A 17164-nucleotide genomic window follows, 5' to 3' on the forward strand; every position below is an offset into this window, starting at 1 on the left:
TGAATGGAAAACTTGTAATGAAATACAATTCTGAGATATTGAAAGAAATATATGAAAGAAATGCTAGTTTACTGAAAATAGTATAATTTATATTGAAAGAATTATAACATTAAACATTGACTGCATTAACTTGAAATAAGCATCACGTATAATAAAAACATGAATTTAGTAAATCTTTGTGTATCAACATGAATGAGGGCTCTTCAATAAGGAATGTGTAGAGGGAATTTGCAGAGCTCAAGAATATGCAATGAATTGGATTGTACTGAAAGTAACATGGGAAATTTTGTCTTCTAAAATAATTCAAATGTGGAATATGAATGCATTCATTTGTGGTAGTTGATTTTTGAATTTGAATATAAGTGGGAAACAATTGGTCATTTCATATTTAATATGCAATCCCTGAATGCTTCAGTCCTTTAAGACTTCAAATGCAAGCAATGTCTATTTTCTACGATGGATTGAACGATTTTTTATTTTTTTAATTCATTTTATGCAAATTCTTGGATATTGGGGAGCCTTACACCAGTTGTTCCAAATGCAAGTACCAAAGGCATATCTATTTAATGCATGAAGCTATGAAGTGATTTTTGGTAGTTTGTACACTTGAGTATCTATAAAGCTAATATTTGATTATTATTATGTCATGTAATGCACCAATAACCGTGCATATGTAAATGTAATTTCAGTAGATTTGAACTTTATAGCCACTTGCATAGAGTGGTCAATGTAGACATGAAGTTATTTTATAAATAAAAATGTTCCTTATTTTGTGCAAGTTGATTTGTATTAAAATTGGAAATGTACTAGAGTAGTTGTTTTTTTTTTAACTTTTTATGGTCAACTACACATTCAGTTGTGAACATGTCTTGGTGTTCAATTAAATATTTATTGGCATACTTATAATTATGTAGTGATAATGATATTTGTATTTTTGTGGGGGGTCAATATGACAATAAGTGTGCAGTTATTAGAACTATGACAACTATTTAATTGAAGAAAGAATATATATTATAATAATTGTTTCGACCATTCCCTCTAACTTTTCATCAAATTTTATAAACGAAATATGTAAGTCAAAATATAAATTATTTTTGAAAATAAATGTATGGACAAGAATTGTATTAGCGTGAATGTTACTTGAACAGTTGAGTATTGTGCAATTTCCTATGGGTAATTGGGTGAGGATGTATTTCTCAGCCACAACATTAATATCGTAAACCATGAACGGTGGGACATCAGAAAAGACAAACTTACGCACGCACAAAATGTAAAGTTACCACAAAAAAATATGGTTTTTACCTTTTTCTACTGGAAACAAAGTCTGGCACAAGGAACTAAATAAGGCCACCATAAATAAGCCTATCGACTAATTATTTGTAATTGCTTCTAAAAAAATATTTTCTTTTATATAATGCAAATAAAATATAAGGTTAGTGTTTGAAATAACTATACTTGTAGGAAAAAAATTTATTTCAACAAGGAAAAACTAATAGTAGTAAATATTGATTTATTCAAAATCATGCACTTATCGTAATGAATCATTTGTAATGTTCTATGAAAATGACTTTTTAGGCTTTCATTGAATACTAGAGTGATGGTTCTAATATTCTATATAGAAACATGTCCATAGTAGATCACAAGTCTTGCATATTATGGTGTTTAATAGTATAGTAGATAATAATAATTTCAATTTCTTTAGTTCTAGGTTATTATGTTAAAGATAGCTTAATTAGCATTTTAAGTGACACTAAAAAATATTCAAGAAAATATAATGATTGGAGAAACTAATTCATAGGATAGTAGTAAAGTCATGGCATATTGAATATTATTTATAAATCATTAACTTTTCTTGAAATTAATGTTATTAATCATCACAGGGCAAAAAAACACTATTGAATTTTAACAAGTTCAAATTTTTGAAAGTGGAATAAGGTTCATAGTATTAGAGCACAACTAAATTCTTAAAAATATACATAAAGTTGAGAAACCAAAGAGAAAGAAAATGGAAGAAAAACTAAACAAGAAAAATGTGTGCCCTAACATTGAACACACAATACAAGCAAACTAAAAGAAAGGAAAAATAAGAAAAACATAGGACCAAGCTCACCACTTATATTCAAGTGAGGAGACCTTACCTAGTAAACAATAAGGACACTTATCAAAAATCCAAGGACACTTCAAACTTGCACAGAAAGCACAAAAGCCAATGCTACAAAACACATGAAAGGAAAAGTGAAAGTAAATAAGCCATAATGAGAAGAAACTAGAACCAATACATGTGTCAAAGCTACCACTAATACAAAGTCAAGAGTTAGGTGACAGCGACATCACATCCTTAGTTTAATATTTTTCAAGAGGCTTTGGCAATCATTCTTAAATGAGTAACTTCGAGAGTTTGATGAGGGTGATATAACCAGCCCTAAGAAGTTTGTTTTACAAAAGGATCATACTTTCATTTATATTTATGCTAGGATCATAAGCTCAAAAATTTTGACAAAAGGGAAGACTCCAAAATAAACATGAGGAAAAATGTATATAGTTAAAATAAAAATACTAATTAATGTCTAAAAATAAATTAAAGCAAATAACAAAAAGGGGCTCCATTTTTTTAGAATAAAAATAGAGTGTGTATGTCAAGGACACAATTTGATCTATTCTTCAAGGAGAATGCTTGGAGTACCCTATATCAGTACCATTTGGCATGATGAAGCAGATACTACTTGAACATGATCCCATTGACAAATAAATAAATTTCAAACTTCATATCACCAATGTAAACGAGAACTTATCCTCCTATACATAACCCCTCCCTCATAATTGGGATAACATCCTAGTTCATATTAGTAAATCATCATCATCATTATTATTCCTGTATAACACTTTACTTCCTTTCCATGTCAAGGGACAACATGTTAGCTAATGCAAGAGTATTTTTACAAGGCTTAGGAGGTCTTGCCACATTTACTAAAGGGAGTGTATTCCCTTAATTTAATTTTAGTCAAATTAATGTAATTAACGATAGTAGATTAGTTTTCTAGTCTATATAGGGATTTATTTCAGAAATAAGAAAGTTATTTCTCATTGACATATAACTTGAGGAGAATTGTTGAGAAGTTAGATGATATCTAGGATATGACAGATTTTAAAGATGAATATTGTTGAGAGAATTGTGGACATATTGTGGATAGAGTATAGGAGATATTTAGGGAAATAATATCAGAGATAGTTGAAACTAATTAGCGTATTATGTATTTGGTCACCTTTAGTTATATAATGGGACCAATTTGTATGCAAAAGATGAGACAAAGAAAAATATAATTTTGAATAAATATAATTCCTCTATAATGGAGGATTGAATTATGTCCCCATGTCCATTGTTTCAAGTCCAAGTGAGTTGTTTTCTACTGCATACTTTGATTTCATCATTAGCATGTCTCATTCATTTTCTGATTTCTTTTCTTCTTGTTGATAATTTTAATATCACTCTATTTATTTGGAATTTCATCCCTCCAACATACTCCAAAAACACCATCTTAATCTATTATACCATGTTGTATCTTAGGGATATCTTAATTAGGAGATCATGTTAAATTTTCTATTTTACCTTTTCCTCCTTTTCTCATAGTTTCTTGTATCTATTTTTATACATTATTCTTTTCAACAAAAACAAAAATGTGACCTTTTCATTATACCCTAATACATATTGCTTCATGCTATATCATATAAGTCTCTTAAAAAAAATTGCATCTCCTTGATGATTTCCTGAAATGTACCTACAATCACAAATATTTTTTAGAGAGATAAGATGGGTTTTTGATAGGAACCAAATGGACTCCACTACAAAACGTAGGAACAAATAAAAATAACAAAGGACCTAACCAATGACATAAAAAGATGAACAAGACAATAGTCCATCTAGAACAAACCAAAAACTAGCACAAACATAATAGAACAAAAAGGAACCATCACCAAAATAGAATAAATCAAGCTAAATCTATCCTTAAATCCATTCTAGACAGCTTCACACCCAAGGACACCATCTAGGAAGGAGACGCCTTCTTACAAATTTCTTTCATCCTACACTACACTACAATCCAAGAAGACTCATCATCCAGAACTAAAACCTTAGGAGACAGAAAAGAGGAATCTTCAAAATCAACTAATAAGACTCCATTATCAAGAGACAAGGAAACAAAGGAGAGGTCTACTAGACTACAATATGAGTATCAATCAATCATGAACCAACGTGCATGAGGAGTTTACCAAGGAGGATTCTCTAAAATAATAGAATAAGATGCAACTTTCTAGACCTCAGAACTAGTAGATGTCGAAGGAGAGGGAGGTACCATTTCAATAGACTCATCATCCAAACCATCAATAAACATTTTGATACTTTTAGGAAAACAATTCTTCCATCAAGTTGAGGAAGGTATTTAATGAGAGCAACACGAGTGATAAAACAAATTCCTAGTAGCACAACAACACTAACGATGAAAAGGGATGCTATAATAGTCAACCCTATGAGACCAAGAACACTTATTCACTTGAAGAACAATATCACTAGGTAATTCCTTTAATAGATCAATATCAAAAATAATTTGGGTGAAGGAGGTATGAATAAAAATAATATTATTCCCTTACAACTTCAAGAAACTTCTCAAAGAATTGCCAATATCCTCATAATCTTATTTACACCAGAACTAAAAATAAATATACAAAAATCTTACCCAAATAGGGAAAAATCAAAGAACTCCTTTAAAGGGCATCTAAGGACAAACAGAGTTAGTATGATAATCCCATTTTTCAATAATCCACAACTAAAATGATCTCTTTGAGGATTAAAAAAGGTATAGCTGGAAAGTGATTAGATAAATAAAATCAACTGTTTGATTAAAAAGACTACCCCTAGCTAGATGATTAATCATTCAATGCAGAAGTGTTTCGATATGAGTGTCAAATTTGAGGCAATTCAAATTTTATACATTTTTATGGAGGGTAGCAGGCCTGTAGACCATGTGGCAAATCTCGGTGTAGCTAGAGAGGATGAAAAGTGGTGGTGGGAAGGGGAATCCTTTCCATTTCATTTTTGTGAATTGGCGAGGGAGGACACTGAAAATCTCTCTCCGATAGAGCATTAAGTATGACAACTTTTCAAATGTGTAAAGGTATTTGTAGAAAGAAGTAGCGGCGACCTTTGAGATTTTTCCTATGGGTTTGATTTGTTATCATCTATCTATAGCTTGGTTTTAGTGTTACTCAAAAAATTTAAAGAGTCATCAATCTTATGGGGGGAGACAAGAATAGAATGGAGTCCTCATCGTGTGAGATTTGGGAGAAAAATGAAGAGGTCTGGAGGGAAGTTGTGGATGGGGGTATGGAACCATTTATTAAAAAACTCCATGGCTAGAACCACAAACTCATGAATTTGTTCGTTACAAACTAGAATAATGGGGTTCTAAGCATGTATGGGGAAATGTTTAGGGTTGATGAACCCGTAATTGCTGAGATTATTGGGCCTAGCATGGAAGGTAAAAAATTCTACAGGGAGAGAAAAAATTTGGAAGAAGCCCTCTCAATTTTCTATGACAAAAAGAGTGAAAGAAGCAGAGTCAAGAAGAACATGGATGGAGGCTACAATCGAAAGGGTCTTTTGAAGCTATGGATGGACATGGTAGATTTTATTATGAGGTACATAACCCTTGATGGTCGCTATGCTAGTATTTTTTCCTATCATTTCACTATTTTAAATCACTTTAGGCATGATAAAATAATTTCCATTCCATTTTAATTTCCATTCCATTTTATTTGTTGTCATCTCTCGAGCATTCCATTCATAAGCATTTTGGGAATGAGGAAAACCTAGTTCTGCATGAGGGGTTAATCCTCCTGATTATGGAGTATGCTAAGGCTCAAGAGGTTAAACCCTCCCCTATTTTGAGAAACCCTAAATCCTTAGCAAGCTAGGAGCTGAATTATTTTTCCGACACAGAGTTTGGTGAGGTGGAGGGAAAAATTTCTATGGACTGGAATGACATCCATGTTTCGGATGATTCAAAATATAAGCCCTCAGAGGATGAAGGTCCCCTGCAAAATCCCACACCTAGCACAAACAGTAGCAAGAAAAATCAACCTAGATGGGCTGTGAAAAAGATGAAATCTCCTATTTCTCATCCCCAAAATTTGGGCCTACAAAATCTTAAAAAGTAGAAGATCAGAATAAAGAGGGATATTCAAGGAAAAGGGGAAGATAAAATTAAACCTGATATTCCCCTTAATGTGGACCCCAATGAGATTAAATGTGATGATATGGATGCTAACAAGCTCCTAGGCAATTCATTTTCTAATTAGGAGAATTGCTTTCGATGGGTTTTTGGGTAAATTAATTTCCTAAAGCAAGGGATCAAGGATATTGTTGACTCTTTCACTAAGAATCCAACACTTGATAAAACTGATAAACTCCTAAAACTGTCCCAAAAAATTGTGGAAGATATTAAGTTCATGAAGACTAAGCATGAGGCTAGGAGTGAAAAGTTGGAGAGTCAAATCCAGGATTTAACAGGTAAACTCAAGGGCTTAGTGGAGGTTAGTAAGGAGACAATTTATAATAGTGCCAAAGGCCTGGAAAGAGTGAATGAGGAAATCACCTTATAGAAAGCTCATATGACCAGATCCGACCTATCCTCAAACATTAACCTGCACAAGAAAAAATAGGATGTGCAGGCATCTACGAGGCCCTCTTTGAGGACCAACAGTAAAAAATAGGAAAGAGGCAGTTCAAGGTTCATCATGGAAGAACTCTAGGAGATCAATAATAGAGCGATCTATAAGAATGTTGAACTTATGAAAGCTTTTACTTAGTTATTTTTAGTAGGTGTTTTTTGTGGTTTGACTCTCTAAGGTGCATCCCTTGTTTATGTCGCTATTTAGCAACTCGTTAGACTCTGGTTAACTTTGATTATTTTTTGGATGGATTTGGGTTTCGGGTCCTTGTAAATCCGTTTATCTTAATAAAAAACCAAAACAATCTCTTTGTCCTTCGGAGAGTAAAAAGAACAACAAACAAAACCACAAGTACAAGGGTAACTCTCTTTTTTACCCTCTACCATAGGAGTCTAGTGAATTGAGATCCACTATTTCAAATTAGGAAGCATCAACAAAACATGGTTAATCCTGTAATTCAAACCCTTTCTCAAAAAAAAGAAACACCATTAACTACTTCCTAGCCCAAAACCACCAAAGAGGTTGTAGGAGCACAAGGAAGGCACTTCTAGGTAGAACCCATAGCTTCCAAAGAAGAAAGCCTAGCAAGAGTGTACAAACAACCTTTAAAGGAAGCCCACCAATGATATTCTCCATCATAAAATAATATTCATCATCATACCATCATAATATTCATAACCACAACAAGCATCATATAATAATTTCATTATCTACATAATCATTAATCACAAAAATTGATTTACTAAATCCACTTTTGATTTTCTTATGTTGCAACTTTATCATTCCATCCTCTCTCTCCCTTCTATCTCTTCACATCCCTCACATCTATTAATTATCCCTTCAAATATGATTTATGTTTGAGAGAGCACATAAGTCTTGTCAAGTTGCCTACTATCTTGAGGGACTAATCAACTTAATAATTCTATTTTTATTGTTCCAGCTAGGACATCTTGCCATCTCATTAGATGCCTATATTTTATTTCTTTTCTTTGAAATATTTTATAAATAGAGGGAATAATAGACAACAAATATCACATACTTATCCAAATAAATGCATTTGTATTATAATTTGTTTTTACAATTATCAGTATTTTAAATTTTATAATTAGAGTTAATTGATTAATTTATTTATTTTACTCTTAATTTATATTAAGAAACTATAAGGAATCTCATAGATCATATCTTTCAGTCTATTATTCTTTGTGAATATTTATAGATATTACTAATCATTTCAATTTAAACTTTAATGCTAAAAAGTAACAGTCGTTGCTACACAACTGTCAATCATTTCTCACAACTCAATTAACAATTGACCATTTTCAAAATTAAAGAGACCCCATTGAAGAGCCTTGTTTACGATTTTTCTTCTTCTTTTTTAATGTAACATCTACTATACATAGAAAGAAAGCAATGTGGAGACGATAACAAAGTCAATTGTGAAAATGAAATAGAAGTTTATTTTATTCCACATATTTAGATAGACATATAAAATGGACAAAAACACAAATTCATGACTATGAAAGGAAAGGTACATGGAGTTTTCTTTTCGTGGAAGCAAACACTGAAATGAAGCTTCCCCGACACAGAATTCATGGCGATCTTATAAACATTACAACATTAAGAGCGATCTGGCACCATCAATATAAAACGCAAACTGGATTTCTTCCATGGAACATGACAGATATTTCTCAGTAGAAACTCATATTATTCTCATAAAATGAATATCGTATTATTTTATTGACTAACAGTTTTATTTTCTTTTCTTTCTACCCAAGAAACCAATATTCCAGTTGTGTTGAGGACGCTAACGATAGTGAACTATCTATAAACTATAAAACTACCCACCAAACATCAACATAAAAAGGAGCGAAGAAAAAGAAAGAAACGGTGCATATTCATTTGATTCTTCTGTATTATATTGTTATTCCTGTGGGCTGCATAGGTTATGAGCTCTAAAGCTTTCATAAATGGCCGATCTCTCGCAATAAATCAGAAACATATTTGTGAGTGTTCTTATTGTTTAAATCTCATTTTCTTGCAATCTCGTTTTTTGCTTTTGTGTTTTTATCCATTATCCATATATTCCATGTTTTTCGTGAGAAAATTTACAGCTAAAACGGCTCATTCATAAAGTTGCTCTTAAATATATTCTTAAACACAAGCCCACCATATGTTTTGGAGGGGAAAGTGCATATTTTGTTTACTCTTATAGTGATCACACATCATATCTTATACATCTCGAACTGATTGAAGTTATGTATTACAAGTTCGTGTAGAGTAAAAAGGAGGTTTAATTGGAAGCGTCGATATTTCAATCTTGGGTTGTCTGATAAAAAGTTCTTCTCTGTCTTTGTAGAAGCTTTGAGTGTCTTTTGACGGGCACAGAATTCAATCATTTAGTCAGTATTCTTACCAGTAAGCTTCTGATACAAACTTAATGAATTGTAGTTATATTTATGTACGGCTTATTTTTAGTCAATATTATGAGAAAGTTAATCTTAAAAATGAAATCAGTTTGCAGGGAGATATGGTGCGAGGTGCAAGTTTGTGCAGTGAGAAGGAAGTGAAGAAAGGGCCATGGAGTGAAGAAGAGGACCATAAACTTATCGAATATATAAATAAGCATGGGCATGGTAACTGGCACAAGCTGCCTCATCTTGCAGGTAGTTTTCTCTTACGGACTTTAGTTTTTATCTTACACAATGGTTTAATGGAGGATAATTCTTGGGGCAAATTTAACTGGTTTTGTTAAAAGGTCTTTTATAATTAGGTATATTCATGAATTTTATATAATATTTAACACCTAAGAATGTTAGGTGTGTTAGCTGAGATATTAATATAAAAAAATAGTTTTTGTTTTTTAATTTAAAATTCAAAATATTTTAATTAATATTATTAAATTAAAGATTTCTTAAGGGAAATTTCTAATCTCTTTCCACACAGCAATTATAAGATTTAAAAAAGAATTTTGTAATATTTTGAATGCAATATGTTCCTTTGGAACTAATCTAATCTAAACAATGTATGGACAATTTTTTTTTTCTATTTATATGATTAGATTTGTTCTTAATATTAAAAATTTAATTTTAAAATTCTATCATTCTTATATTATTATTTATAAATATTAGTATTATATAGATTTATTCAGTAGTTTCGATATTAATATTATATTTATTTCAAAATTATATTTTTTAATTTTAGTTTTGATGTTTGTATTACATTAATACCATTAATTACTAAAAAGTAAATTAAAATGTCTTATAGTTTATTTTGATATATTTTTAAAAAAAAATCAAATCAAATTATTTTTAAAAAATTAATTAAAAATACTAATTTATTTATATATTAAATTAATTACTATGATCAACATTTTAGTATTAATTATATATAAATATTATCATATTTTTCTTTGATGACTTTATTCAATAAATTAATGACATAACATGTTCTTTTATAGACTACTAATAAACACTTCTAATTATATATGTGAGTATTTTTAATAGGCTGAGAGGATACTTCTTATTTATACATTAAATTTTTTTTAAATACTTACCTCTTCTTACCATGCATTCTTTGCACATATTTTATGGTTTACACCGGTTATGTTCTCTTATTTTTTCTAACCTATTAATGAAGGATATTTGCTATATGTATATTTGACTTAAAATAAGTTTAGATAATTGTTCCATATATTAAATTCTTAGCATAAAAGTTAGATGAGCAATTACCAATAATTCATCTATATAAAAGAACTTGTTCATCTCAACTTCCAAATCATTACCACACTAGTTCTAATAAAAAGTAGAACTATAATCAATATTATAATGGAAGAGCGATATGTATATAAATGAGAACCTAGGTCTATGGATTCAAGCTAAGATCTCAAATCTTCATTACATAAAATTGATGGATTGAGATTGTGAAATATGTTTTTAAGATCTAGGTTTAACAATATAAAAATGACAAGTTTCAACATAAACAGTAATTTATAGAACAAAATAACAACACGGTAGGCTATATCCTGGGGTTGAATATATAGGCTAGGTGTGTCGGGTACCCTAGTCTAAGGGTGTCCAAACTACTAGAAAGGGGCAGAAAATGCAATCAAGAGATCTTGTATGCCTATCTCCTGAAAATCCAACCAACATGTGTAGGACACAAGTTTTGTGCACCATAGTCTTGGAGTTTCCACATGTTTAATTTTTTTAACTAACTATCACCTTCTACTCTACACTCTGATAACACTCTTTCATGTTGGATCTAAACATGCACAAATGAAAATAGGAGAAAATGGTTGTTTTGTAGAGGGCTTGTTGAAGTCAAACCTAGTGTTGATGTTCCCACCTCCATAACAGCTATGATTGATGAAAAAAAGAGCTTGTCCTTAAGATGAAAAAAGGCTAAATGATAATGGAAATGCTAAAATGAAATAATTATACCTTACTAATGGAAGTGGTGGTGATGCAATGCTCATTATAAACGTCCTTCAAATGTTCATACAATAACAAGATCAAAAAACATAATCAACCATGAAATCATTCTTTAATTCTAAATTGTGCTCTTTGACGATGTAGAATGTGGATTGATTGCTTCTTCGTAGAACCTTCTAATCTTATGAAAGACATAATATTTTTAATTTATAGGGTTTACAAGAAATTTTTGCGATTAGGGTGACATAAAATGATCAAGTACAAAAATTGAGAGAGAATTCAAATTGTGAAATCTAGCCCTAGCAATTGCTGCAGTTTTGAGAAATTTTGGCAAGACATAGTTGTTAGGTACCCATGACTAGCCATCAAAATAGGACCTCTAAAATAAAACTATGAATGTCATGGTTTTTTATGTTAGATCTAGTCCTAACTTGTACTCCACGATAGTTTAATTGTGGGACTAATAATTAAATTGCAGATTAGGATTGGGCCAAATAGGCTTAAAATGATCTAATAAAAGGGCGAACTCACAATGTCGGTTCCCACTTTTTCATACATCCTGATTTTTTGTTGAAATTATACATTTTTTAGAAAATATAATGATTTATGCTTTAAGAGGTCCCATTTTGAGTAATTAATTGAAGAGAGTTAGATCAAAGGCTCTTAGATCAAAATTTATTGGATAGAACCTCTCTACTTATAAATCATACTTGCAATGGAGTCTCCTTTGCATCTATCAAATGCTGATTAAAAAAATAATTTTACATTAGCTTTTAGGGCATCAAATGAATTCGTTTAGAAGTTTTATTTTTTAAGTATTTAGCCCTTATTATAAGTTTTCCAAATAGTATAATTTTTAATATATTAAATTTCATTAATTTATTTTTATTTTATTTCTTATGAATGTAGGGTTTTCACTGAACATGAACTTATTTGTTCAATGCTTATGAAAAAATAGTAAATGTCACCCAAAAAATTATGAAAAATATTAAGTACTGAAGTCCTCTTTCCAAAAAAAAAAAAAATTATTTTCGTTACATATACAACAAGCTTTGTAATATCAGATGGACATATGTTAAAATTATAGTTAACTCGACTTCAAATCTTAATTAAATATAAAATATTAAATATAGTGTTAGAAAACCAATTGCAAACAATAGATATGGATGCTACAAAACCAAATTCGAAAGAATCACATTCATATCAATTATAGAAAAAAAATTATGCTATATAGAGTGAGTATCACTGTTTAAAAATGATGGTTTTTTGAAAAAAAACTAGTTTTTGAGGGAGATAGAAAAATGGAAGCAAATTGATTCCAATTTTTTTTTTTTAAATGAGAATCTACATACAAAATGACACAAATCACTAGTTCACATCATCTACAAATTTCTTACGGTTTAGAAGTAATAGGTGTCTGAATCTGAAGTTTTTTCTGAAAATGAATGTTGCAGTGTCAAAGTTGGCAAAAAATTGTAACCCACTATTGTGGGTTCACCCAGGAAAGACTAAAATAGCTCCCAAATAGAGTGTGAAATTTTAAAGGGATACAATTTACTACACTACATTTAGCCTTTTAAAGGGATACAATTTACTACACTACATTTAGCCCCCAGTTTAGACAAAGTATGAACTTACACTCATACTCATGATAAAGTAGAGAGATGAGAGAGAGTGGCTAAGATTAGGACAAAATAGGGATAGTATGGAACTAAGTTGAGATATATACAATCCACCAAGCTTAAGATCATATCAATCCACACAAAAAATTCAAACCAAGATACACATGTAGAAAACAAACAACTTAAATGAATAAAAGATCCCAAGTCAACTAGATGAAAAGACCTCAATGCATAGGTTGTCTCAACCACTAATATACATCTCAAAATGTTATTGCAAAATCACAAATGCAATGCCTGGAAGTGACAAGAGCATACACCATTTGAGATGAGAAGAAGGTCCATAGTCCAACAACTAATAAGTTGTGTTATGCTAGGGATCTACAAAGATGACATGAATTTCATTGGCCAAAAAGTTTTGTTATGTTGGTAAATACTACCAAGTGACAAACAATCATACTAGCAAGCCACGCTATTTTAGGAAATCACTGCCTCAAGGAACATAAACAACAACAAAGATCATGCTAACAAGTTGTGTTATATTAATACCAACAATATTAGATTTCTAAATCAAAATGTCTTATAATAGTTTTAATGTATTTTAAAAAATCAATAATATATTAAAATCACTTTTGAACATTTAATTAAAAATATTAATTTGTATGTATATTTAATCAATTACTATATTTTTTATTTTAATATTAATTATATATAAATATTATTATACTATTTTATAAATTTATTCAATAAAATAATGACATAACATGTGAATTCATAGATTACTAATAAATAATTCTAATTTAAAAATATATATTTATTTTACATTTTAATAGGTTGAGAGAAGAATTCTTTCTAATACACTATAATATTTAAAATACTTACCTCTTCTTACCATGTATTCTTCACACATATTTTATGGTTTACACTTTTTATGTCCCCGTATTCTTTCCAACATATCAATTAAAGATATTCTAATATTTATATTAAAATTAAAAATTAGTTTACATACATTACAATATTAACATAGAAAATTTAGATTTCATCTTGTAGAAATTTTTTATGCATTCAAAACCATTGCCACAGTAGTTCTAATAAAAATTAGATCGGTAATATATATATATAGATAATGGATGAGATTTAAAGATAATATTTTGTTTTAAATAAGATTGTGCCTTTACAAAATGTTGTCCATTAATTATTTTTAGAAAATTTCGTATAATTATATTGAATTCACATGATCTTTGTCTCACTATTGTTTTCTTTGTTAATTGTATTAAAGTTAGAATTAAAAAGATTCCCTTTCATTATTATTATTTGACACAATTCAAGACAATGTAGTGTGTAAAACAATATAGCTTGATAACCCTCACAAGATTAACATAGTGAATGGCATTTCCTCTTATTTTATTACGTAAAGTATCTATATAGAATTCTAAATATCATTTATGAATGCCACAACCTAGTCTATATATGATTTTAAATCCACAATGTCTAGATGTATCACATTAAATAAATCATCTCCATTTCCCTAAATGCCTAAGTGATATATCAAGTCATATTTTGGTTATTTTTAAAAAAATCAATATGTATTTAAATGACAATGAATTTCCTTAAACTAGTGGCATAAAAGATGCATTTGTACTTTATCAATAAATACTCCCAATTTCATTTCTATTTAGTAAAATTATTTGTTTAAATACCTACAATTTTTCATCAAGTATTATATATACCTTTTTTCATTGTTACAATTTTGTTATAACAATATGATTTGCACTTTATGAATGAAGGAAATTTTGAACTCCTACATTTGTTTCAAAACTAGTTTCACTACCATCCCATTCATAAAAATTTTATCACAAAAATCTTAAATGAGCTACTACAAATAAGTCATTCTATATTAAAAAAATTGACTAAAAAATACATAAACATCTCAATTTGGAAAGTCTTTTTAAAACAACTATAATAGTAAACATCTCTAGTTGGAGATGTCTCAATTACAATAGACGCATTAGTCTAAATTATAATGGAATAGTTTTTTGATACTTGGTGATATTTTTAGGGTTGATCATAGCATTAGCAAAATTTATACAATAATAAATTTTGGAAAACATGGTTTAGATCGTATTGAACACACATGACCTTGGTGTGACTATTGTACTCAAACCAGATGTAATATTATATATATCACTACATGTTTAGTAATCAAACTTAAATATTCAAACAAATAAGACCAACTTTTAAATTACTTTAACACTTTATTATGCTATGTGATTTAGAAAGATTAAATAACTTAAATTTTCAATACAAATATATAATTGTAACTAAAAATTGAAAAATATTTATTTATTACATAAATAACTTTTAATATTAATCTAAAATTAATCATTTTTATAAACTACAGTAAGACTATAATAAGATCTCTAGAGGCAATGCATATTCCAATATAATGTAAATGTTTATAAGTTAGTTTATATATGTTTTGTCAAGCTTATCATTTTATATATGATGCAGGCCTTCTGAGATGTGGGAAGAGTTGCAGGCTACGTTGGATGAACTATTTGCAACCAAATATAAAGCGGGGAAAGTTTTCCTCTTCTGAAGAAGAAATAATATTATTCTACCATGATAAGCTTGGGAACAAGTAATTACCGAGTCATTCCTATAGTAACTATACAAATCCTCTATCAATTTTAGGAAACTGTTTTAACATTAATCTTTTGTTTAGGTGGTCTGAAATAGCGAAGCATCTGCCAGGACGAACAGACAATGACATAAAAAACTACTGGAATAGTCGTATGAAGAGAAGATCAAAAGAAACCATGATACAAAATCCTTCTACTCATGCATTATCTTTATTCTGTTCCTTTCTCGAGATCGAAGAGAGAATAGGAAGTCTTTTGATGAACCTTCCTACCAGTGGCAATACTAACCCAGGCATTAATTTTTTAAGGTCTGCATTCCAAAGCACTGACATGGTATCAAGGCCAGTATCACCAAATTTTGTGGGTAAAAACCAGGAGGAACAACTACCACAAGATAATGCTCAAAGTTTCTTTGAAGGTTTTATCCAAGACAATGATCTGACATCATTTTCAACAGGCTTTAATGCTGAAATTCTTAATCAAATTGATAATAATAACTTTCTACCAACAGAATATGAATCTGATTCTCTTCCTTCTTTGGTATCAAGTTCATCCAATGTCTATCGTGAAGCAGCCTCAGACATTTCATCTATTCCTATGGTAAATACCAACGTCTATGCAAGATCAATTTCACAAGAGAAATGGCTTGATTTTACGGAATTTTCTAGTAACTCCAAGAAAACAATAGAAACTCCAGCATTCATGGATTTGAAGAATACAGATGATGACAAAGATTATTGGAGACATATTCTAAACCTAGCCAATAATAGATGTACAGAAATTGAGTATACTACCACACACCACTGATAGGTTTCTTTCATTTGAGCTATACATAATGTTATTGTGACCATGAACAATAATTCTATTTTTGCTTTACGTATGTATTTTTCAGTGGTATGTATTGTAATTAGTGTGTAGTGATTGCTTGTGGAGAACTGGATGATGCTGCTTCTTCTTCTTCTTTTTTTTTTTGGTTGTTGTTTGTTGGTAGAATCCACCTCGAATTTTGATATGCATCAAAGTAATTGGTGGCATTTTGTTTGTGAATTATGAATATGATCTTTATTTGAATTTAACTATGATATTATTTCATTTTAGGTTTTGATATCTAGAATTGAGACATTGTTGTATATGTATATGTATATGTATATTTATTTGTATACATATATATGTATATGTATGTGTGTATATATGTGTATATGTATGTGTATGTATGTATTCACATATGTATGAACATGTTTACATTTTTGTATATATGTATCTATTAAAACAAGAGTTGCAATGTAAATCAAATCAGTAGAAAAGAAAAAAAAATATTGCCTTTATCATCATTACTGTAGTCAATGATAAAATTGCAGAAAATTGTATATATAAATGTAAATTGAAAAATGATCCCAAAGAAATGACTAAGCATGCACAAAATGGATCCATTTAGAAAGCTTAAGAAGCTTTTAACTATTTACTTTTACTAATAAATGTAATAGTATAAGTTAAAACAACAATCCCTCTATGTGTGCTTTTATATTTCATGTATACCATGGCATGCATATACTAAATCATTATCGTTAATAGGCTCACATTTATTTTAAGGATTTTATAAACTAAGGCATGTGTGTTCTATATCTTTTTGTTTGTAAAAGCTTCATGAAATCTAAGAAATGCAGATTGCTTCCTCACTAATCTAAAGAACCTATTGGTTGAGTTTAAAAAAGAAAAGGTTTAGATAGTTTGGATTTCGAGTAGAATGGTA

The 17164-nt window shown here is 29.7% G+C and overlaps 1 protein-coding gene across 1 annotated transcript; it reads left to right on the forward strand.

The window, feature by feature from the left end:
• The first annotated feature begins 9250 nt into the window (after positions 1 to 9250).
• Positions 9251 to 16221, forward strand: LOC131068980 (transcription factor MYB13-like). The gene is made up of 3 exons (XM_058004270.2): positions 9251 to 9386; positions 15284 to 15413; positions 15498 to 16221. The coding sequence occupies exons 1-3, from the start codon at positions 9251 to 9253 to the stop codon at positions 16219 to 16221; spliced, it is 990 nt and encodes a 329-aa protein (XP_057860253.2).
• The last annotated feature ends 943 nt before the right edge of the window (positions 16222 to 17164 follow it).

This window comes from Cryptomeria japonica, chromosome 7 (assembly GCF_030272615.1).
Source record: "Cryptomeria japonica chromosome 7, Sugi_1.0, whole genome shotgun sequence".
Classification (NCBI taxonomy): Eukaryota; Viridiplantae; Streptophyta; class Pinopsida; order Cupressales; family Cupressaceae; genus Cryptomeria; species Cryptomeria japonica.